This window comes from Epinephelus moara, chromosome 6 (genome assembly GCF_006386435.1).
Source record: "Epinephelus moara isolate mb chromosome 6, YSFRI_EMoa_1.0, whole genome shotgun sequence".
NCBI classification, from domain to species: domain Eukaryota; kingdom Metazoa; phylum Chordata; class Actinopteri; order Perciformes; family Serranidae; genus Epinephelus; species Epinephelus moara.
Window position 1 is genome coordinate 23,986,976 of NC_065511.1, and position 8,824 is coordinate 23,995,799.

The 8,824-nt window shown below is 38.8% G+C and overlaps 1 protein-coding gene and 1 long non-coding RNA gene across 7 annotated transcripts in view; one reads left to right on the forward strand and one right to left on the reverse strand.

The window, feature by feature from the left end:
- LOC126391813 (cytokine receptor common subunit gamma-like) overlaps positions 1-8,824 on the forward strand; it is a 36,132-nt gene that overhangs the window by 11,944 nt on the left and 15,364 nt on the right. The window contains exons 8-9 of one of the 5 annotated variants that reach the window (XM_050046765.1): positions 904-1,000; positions 1,093-2,398. The exons of 2 other annotated variants lie outside the window; for them this stretch is intronic. In XM_050046765.1, coding sequence (XP_049902722.1) covers positions 904-1,000; positions 1,093-1,201 — 206 coding nt within the window. In that variant the 3' untranslated portion in view covers positions 1,202-2,398. Of the gene's footprint in view, positions 1-900; positions 1,001-1,092; positions 2,399-8,007; positions 8,286-8,824 lie in introns of those variants that run through there. 2 more of the 5 variants (XM_050046762.1, XM_050046767.1) reach the window with 2 other exon arrangements.
- Positions 1-8,824, reverse strand: part of LOC126391825 (uncharacterized) — a 69,689-nt gene that overhangs the window by 9,517 nt on the left and 51,348 nt on the right. The gene's annotated exons all lie outside the window — the stretch shown is intronic.

Sequence of the window (8,824 nt, forward strand, 5' to 3'; positions counted from 1 at the left end):
ATTTTTCCACCAATAACTTAAAATAACTTCAGTCAAGATCTGATTCTTCCCTTTGTTTCATTTAGTAAAATTCATTAATGGAGGAGGACACATGTATGAGCCCTGATAAAGACCAGATAATGAAAGATGATACAGGATTCTGTGTGGATACTCAAATGGTTGAACTGACTTAAAGTGAGAAATATTGATGTAGTACATACTTTGTAAAAATCTCTGATCTTATAACTGTTTGTGTGTCCACAGTGTATCCAAAAATCCTAAATAGCTCTAAGTGTGAGCTTCAGTCGGTGGTTCTGACCTGTGTGTGTATCAGTGAGGGGTTTCCTTTACCCACAATCAGATGGCCGCTGTTGAAGAACCAAGCAGAGTACTCTGTTACGACCACTGTGTCAAACCACACAGTCAACAGCACCCTCACCCTAACTGTAAAAGAACACAGCAACACTGCTGTTGAGTGTGTGAGCAGCAGTGAAGTTGGGGAAGCAAAGGCAGACCTCATCATCGTGACTTCAGAGAGGCGNAACACTGCTGTTGAGTGTGTGAGCAGCAGTGAAGTTGGGGAAGCAAAGGCAAACCTCATCATCGTGACTTCAGAGAGGCGAGAAGGTGAACACACACACATCAGCAATCAGTGATATCAATAAGAATGTACTCAGAGCAAACTGTGTGTTGGTGTGAAAGGAACATTGTCCATCAGCTGGAACACAAACCCCACTGTCGGCTATTATTTGTATATTCTTGAATAATTACATCAAAAGATTTTTGTAGTTTTTGGTATCAATCATTGACAGGTAACACTATGTAAATGAGAGCATCAAACTAACACAGTAGCCACTTTGTGTACAACATTAAAATAACACTTGAACAGTTATACAACCTACATTTCCTCATTTCTAATAGCAGATGAACATGGACCATGTGCAGTGCTTCTCTGGACTGTCGTCGCTGTTGTATCTCTCATTGTGAATGTCCTCTGCATAATCCTCTTGATGTTCCTTTGGTATGTTACTGCTTCATCATTTTAAGCTCTGAAGGCTCTGTTAATGCAGCGGAGACTTTGACATCAGGTGTCACTCTTTCTTCTCTCCAAAGGATCACAAGAAAAAAGGTGAAACCAAACCAAGAGGACAGAACGTACATGTCACTGAAGAAAACAGACCCATCACCAGAGTATGATGTGATTGTCCAACCTCTGAGCTAACAAGTGTCAGCTTCCCCTGAGTGAAGGAGAAGACAGCAAGTCCATACTTCCATTCAACATGTGTCATCATTTATATATATATATATATATATATACAACATTTTTTTGTGTTATTTGAATATAATTTTAACTGAAATTTAGAATTATACAATAATTTTCAATTCATGACACCCAGTTGACATTTCGCTAAGCCCCGCCCCTTTGTGATGGTCCAACAAGCTGTCGCAGTGAGCATGGAGCCCACACTGTAACTAACTGCACTCCCTGATAAATATTATCATATTTTTGGAAAAATGAAACAGTGATTCCAGAGAGAAGCAGACAGAGGGGTCTACAGTCTGTGTTTGAAGGATATATCCAGGATGTCAAACTGACTCAGCAGCAACAACAGGTTAAAAAGACAAAGATAGTTAGAAGCTAAAGCCGAACTATAGGCTACAGATCACAGTGTAAAAGTGAACCACCACATCACTGCTGATCGCCACAGAAGACAATGAATATAAAGGGATACACAGCTGATAATGAACCAGCTGTGTGGCATCACAGTGTGTGCAGATGAACAGGGTTTGGCTTCGTCCCGTGCCGCTGCCAGCACCCAGACCTCCCCCACCAGAAGGGCAAGGAGCGGGACTTCGCGAAAGGTCACTTGTGATGGCAACTGTATTTTTACTAATATGTCTGTGATGCATTCTGTAAGGTCGACCTAAAAAGGAATTAGGATTATTTTTGCAGTATGGTCTTTGTAATTGATAATAAAGGCCACTTTTGATATAGAGATCTCCTTCGCCATGTATCACAAACAATAAAAGGCCTTATAGCTATAATTATGAATATTTGGCCCTAAGAACATTGAAGTTCAAGAAAAATCACCCAAGGAAAAGAAACGCAGAAACGACACATAGATAAAACGCCCCACTTTTGACATTCTCAACCTTTATTTCCGAAACAGTTTCCTCTGGCAGGAAACACAAGCCACAAAACTTAACTTTGGAACAGCACACACAGAAAGTGACACATCATGTGACTCTGTCAAGCACAAAGTGTGTTTTAGCTCTTAATTCCTCTTGTTAAAAAGGTGGACCTGATGCTACACAGATATACTGCCAAATTAAATGAATTTAAAAAAAAAATGTTTTCTTGAATTCTGTCATTAAAACACCACATGCTGAATATGTGCATGTGTTTTCTGACAGCCAACAAAACACTTGTAACTCAAAGTGTTGTAACACAAATATTCAGATATTATTGTCATTACCATCGTTTAATCAACACTTAGTGCTTTTCAAGATGAATTTTAAAAATAGAAATGTATATATATAATAAGCCTACGATACATTTGCCATAGTTTGAACTTATTAATGTATTTTCTGGGGCTGTAAGACTTTCCGAGTTACGTGATGTTGGTTTAATGTCAGTAATTACTGCCCTTCATCCACATCATCCGTCATCACACTGCATTTAATACAACCCCCTCAAGATCTGTCTCTAAGATTTCTGACCCACCTCGGTATCTGTTAACCACCTGTTTCTCATCCATCCCTTACTGTTCCTGTCTCATCTGAGGAGCAGCAGGTCTCTGTAGGAGGCATCTCAGACAGAGGTTGAAATTGCAAACCTTTACAATCCAGATTGTCCTATAGTACTTTTAACCATTTATACAGAACAGCCCCTTTAATGGCACAAGTTATAAAATGTTATTGTGATTTCAGAAATCCCCCAAATGATCTTTTTTTTTAGCAGTTACTCATCCCGTGTTACTCTGACTTGGGGAAGAAAACTTTGTTTTTCTCACATGCCTTAATGGTGAACAAATAATTGAACTGCAGTCAAAGGGGATAGTGATTAACATTAGCAAAACTACATCCAAATATCTGTTTGCAAACGCTCACACAACTTGTGCAGTATAATCCAAGTCTCATTTATCCAGTCATAGGCTCAGTACAACAGACCAACAAACACATGCATTTTTGCTATGTATTATGGAAGATTAGAGCTGTCAAATAATTATTATTTTCTTTTTTTTAATTAATTAAAAAATCACTGATTTTCAATAGTTAATCACAGTTATTCACAATTTAAATCGCATGTCTAATATTCCATCATTTTAGCCTTATTTTCTGGATGTGACCGAGGACGAGACACCTCCACCTGGAGTAGTATCCAGCTGGGCTTTATCTAGAGCTGGCGAGATATATTTCGGCTGCGCTTTGGAAAGCAGAGCTAAATGGTAAGCAAACATGGCAGCACACCGGTAAGGTAAGACAACACGTTTACATGTCATTTTCTATATGTTCTCTGACATTTATCCTAACGATATGAGGCGGTCTTTGTGGGAAAAAAGCTTGTTTAGTGGACTAACTTTGCACTTGAAAGGATGCCCGTTCACTTACGTTTTAACAGGTCTGAGGCTACTATGCGCCCCGGCTGTATCTAAGCTAACAGCTAACATGCTAACTATTATTTTTATGTCACTAGTCACTTGAAACAAATTTAGGACGATAGGAGACAGGTTGAAATAAACCGAAATTTCCCTTTAACAGAGTGTCTTGTTTGCGAAATAAAGGAATGCAAAAAAAAATTACTTTTTGATCTTGACTTTTAGATTTATTCATTTCAAATCAGTGCTGCACTGCTTCAACAGTGTGGACCTGGTCTAACCGTCAAAGCAAAGGAATGCAATGTCCAATCAGTGTCAATTATTTGCTTATTTAATGTTTATTTGTATAAGGACAAGTATGTAGCATACATGAATGCCACACACCACAGCCTTCATAGCCTAAGCTAATTTGCAATGCCCGCCCCTAAAGGGGGAAGATACAAAGACTCAGCAACAAGAACACAAGTAACAGTGCAATGTACAAACAACAATAAAAAATACAGACAGAACAACACAAGACACAAACTGCTAGTTTAAAGCAATTCAAATCAGGATCCAATTTGAGTTCTGTAGGTAAAGAAATCCACGTGTTAAAGCTGTTTGTCCAAATGAGGTTTTACTCACGTGTTACTGAGCCAGAAGGTCTAAGTGGAACCACAAGGTCACTGAGCACCTGGGGAGCCTGATTATGCAGGCATTTATGGATGAGTGAAACTTGCAAAATTAATTAAATAATCAAAACTTAACATATTTAGTTTCTAAAGAACATGGCAATGATGTGCTCCTGTTGGTTTCCTGTCCAAAAATTTAATTGCTCCATTGTATATCATTGTAAGAGGCTTAGTTATTGTTGATGCTGCTTACACAGTAACTTAAATGTGAAAAAATCATAGCATGCGTGAAACTGTTGGCAGCGTGAAATGGAAGACAGTCTCTGACAAGTCCAACTGTATGCAAGTTTGCTTTTGCAACCCTGCTCAACATCTTAACATGCTTCTCAAATTTTAGCTGTGAATCTAATATGAGGCTGAGTTTTCCACGATGTTGACTGGTCTGCAGTCAGTTGCCACCTGTTTTGCAAGTGCTGAAGTTAACTTCTTTGATTTAGTTTCAACCACAGGTCTGTGGCAATTCACATACTCCAAAATAGTGTTCTGCAAGCTTTAGCAATGTGGTTGCCTGCTGAAATCTGATCAGCTGCACGTGTAGGCTTAGCACGTAGGTTGAAGCTTTGGTGATATTTTAATTCTGCTTGACACAAGTTGTCAATAGAGCCGTCTGGGAGTTTTTAAAGTGAAATGAGCTATTCAGAAGCACAGTGATGTTATTTTTCATCACTGTGGCAACAGGAAGCAGGAAGCCACTGCGGCAGATTGACTACAAGTAAGAGTGCGTCGGAGGGACAAAATAGCGGCACATGATTAACAGGAATGTTTAAAATTATTATTATTATTTTTTTTTTAAAGATATTTTTTGGGACATTTTTGCCTTTATAGATAGGACAGCTAAGCGTGAAAGGTGGAGAGAGAGAGGGGTAATGACATGCTGCAAAGGGCCACCCGGGCCGCTGCAGCAACAGCCTCGTACATGGGGCTCCTGCTCTATCCACTAAGCCACCGACGCCCCTAAAATATTACAGTTTTAGCAAAAATGCATGTGTTTAGAAAGTACTGAGCATGTGACTGGATAAATGACATTTGGATTATACTGAATGATTTGTGTGAGTTTTTGTAAACGGATGTTTAGATATTGTTTTGTTGCTGTTAAACGCAGACCCCTACAAATTCAATTTATCAAGAATTTTTTTTCTGTTTTTGGTCTCTTCTTCACCGTGAAGGCATGTCCGAAAAACGTTTTCTTCCAGGATTCAGCATAATACCTGGTGAAAAACTAATATCAGAATGGTGATTAGGGGGCAAAGTATTCCTCTAAGTAAACATAAGGCCGAACTGCAGGCATGTTATCTTGATCTATAACCTAATATGTAGACGGTTTACGTAATCAGAAACCAAAGTCGACAACAGTCAGGTCAGGAGCAGCAAACACAGATGTGAAATATGTGAAATGTTGAAGCAGAAGTAAACCTGTGCTGATGTTAAAAGTATCCTGGCTGTGTTTCATTTCAATCAGGAGAGCCAGGTGAATAAAGTAAAGATAAATGTTTAATACAGATTAACAGATGATATGTGATGAGTAAGAGTTGACAGAAAGTCTTTGGTGCATAGACTCCCCAGGAAATTGTTACTGAAGGGCATTTGCCTTGAGCAGCAGCAAATAAATCCCCCCATGGAGTCCAGACGCTGGTGGTGGTGGCTGGTGGCTCTGCCAAGACTGATGGGCTAATTAGGCTGATGAAGCTGATGAAACTTTGAAGACCAGGTGGTGATGGGGAGGTGGAGGGTGTGTACAACTAAATTTTCTGATCTCAACACGCTCCCACAAACAGTGGTACAATATCCCTTTATGTGTGTGGCATTCAAAGCGTTGGTCATAAATATTTGGATCAGACTTGTTCAGCTTCACCGGTGTGATGTACGTTCTCATTACCCCATTATATCATAGTAATCTCAGTCGAGTATTGATGGTTTGAGTTTGAGCTTTTGCACATATTGCATCCCTTTCACTGTCTAAAATCTCCTCTTGTAGGTCTTGAATCTGTTCCGTTCTCTTACTTTCAGTGTTGTCCTTATGGTTATCAACCAACAGATGGTTCAAGTTAGTAACCAGACCTTTTCCAAAGCAGTTCATATCCCCCTTATTCCTGAGGGCACTACTGTAGAAATGATTATGTGCGCAACTTCCAGTGAGACAGCAGAAGTAGAATTAAGCTAGTTAGTCCCATAGACTATCTGTGGTTACTCTCAGTCTTGGTGGCTAACCGCCGATGCTGGTTCTTTTCTAAAGTAATTTGCTTTAGACAAATACTGGCAAATACTGATTTATTTTTTAACAAATATTTAACTCATGTTAACTAAGTATTTTCTAAAATGTCTTTGCGGAGCTCTGGTACCTGTTGCACGGTCTGTAACAACTAACTGTCTCCAGCAACTGTGTTGAACATGTAACCAGAACAAAAAGGGATTGTTCCTGTTGCCAAAGGTACCGTTGATATGTGAAATAAAACCACAAGATATTCACCAGACATAGCTAAAAAGTATTAAATCAGAATTTGCGTAAGAGAATGACACCAAGACTGACAGGTCCATCACTCAGCGTCAGTACATGATATCCCTGTCTTTCCCCGTCTGACGTCATTCTCAACCTACATTAGAAAATTGCACGTTATAAAACAAATGCAGCAACATACCGTGAAATATGTATTTAGTCATTAGGTCTGAGAACGTGTTACCCATTCCCGTACTTCCTTTATAGCATATAAAAAGATATTTACCTTAAGCTAGCTCGGACCATGTTAAAGTTAGCAATATTTTTACGGAGCAAGGCAAGCTAATTGCTAGCGTGCTTGGCTGAAAAGGAAAAAAAAAAACCTCAATGCTTCGAGATGGCTGTCAAAGATGGCAGAGGTATGATCACGTAATGAGCTATACAGGTGGTGTGTTCCACATTCTATTTCCCATTTGATCTTAAAAAGAAGAATAGCCTACTGTAAAGAAACTAAACTACCATAAACTACCATTGGAAATTGCCGGTTTCGGTTCAACGCCGGAAGTTGCACACATAATTCATGAAGGTATCATGGCGGCAGGGAATAAGGTGAACAGAAAATGATTCTAATGTGGACAATGATGGTTTTTGAAAAGAATTCCCCAAGGCTGACAAAACAAAGCTTCTAAGTTGTAAATACTTGAAAATGTGTTTCTGTGGGAGGTCATATTTCAACCTCAACTCATCAAATGACATTAAATCGTTGTCCTTATAAAGATCCTGTACAGTACATAAGCCCTTACTTGAACATATTTTAAAGCCCATGTCATTTTTAGCTGGGGTAAATTGTTCATTGTCCCATGTTGGTGAAAAACATGAAAGCGCAGAGGAATCACGCAAATATTTCTGTACCTCATGCCAGGCATTAATTGTGTTTTTTACAAAATTAACTGTAATTTTCCATAATTTCTAAAGAGGAGATGAATATAAACGCCTAAAAGTTGAACCTTTTACAGATTGTAATTCAGTTTGTAACCAAGTAAGATAATTTCTACTGAAAAATGTCATATAACTTGTTGTTTATTTGTTTAGATTTTTGTAGTGTTCAGCCTGTGAGATTTGTTTCTTCCCAACATTATCTGTAAACGCATGAAAAAAATGGCTGTTTTGCAAGATACCATAAAGCCCCACAGGCCTGATAGTGACAATAATCATGATACAGATCACAGATGAAAACTTCCACAGCAGAAACAGACGCAGCTAATAACCACATGCCTGCTGACATATAGCATTTGGAGAGAACGCCTTCGCCTCATTGAAATGAACAACTCTGCAGGTACTATTTGTCAAAAGCAGTGTAACGCTAAGCCTTTAACTGGCGGTTAAAGTGATGATAGTTTGGGCTGAAGGGGAAAAAGTGTAGGTGTTCACTCTCCCCCTGCTTTCTGAGGGGCCTCTGTGTGACATATGCTGTTACGTAATACCAACGGCTGAGGTTAAGTGAATGAGGGTAAATGAAAAACAGCATCTGAGCCATGCTGCCGACTGGACTGTTTCTGCTTCTCTGTCTGGCAGGACATGTGTTTGCCAAAGAACTGCCAGGTAATAACATTTTTGATTTAATATTTAAATTATTGGTGAATCATGATGTTAATTATTATTGTTTTTGGTTCATTTAGATCTGTCTGAGCTGTTACTGAATTAATTTAAGAGCTTTTTGCCTCTCTAATCATATTGTTTTACATTTAACTCTTTTTGTATATTCATTGTTATAGGCCAATCTAGTTTATATCCATAATAAACAGAATTATTTACAATGTACATGTGGTTTTTGCTATATTTTTGTTGACCTAACCTAAAAATAAAATCACTATTTCAAAGCGGGGGACAGTACAACTGCCTGGAAATATGATTAGGCCTTAATATTGTTAATGATTAATTGCTTGTGTTGGGATTCACAGGACCATAGATGGTTTATCATTTGGTAAAATCATCACTGGACAATTTAAAGGCTTTTTCCTCTGCATGCTCTTTGTCTTCAAACAAAGAGGGCTATGCGACACCCATCTCCACAGGAGATCTCACCTCACACCTCAGTGAGACTCAAGTCCCAAAACTTGATTGGACAAGACCTTTTACAG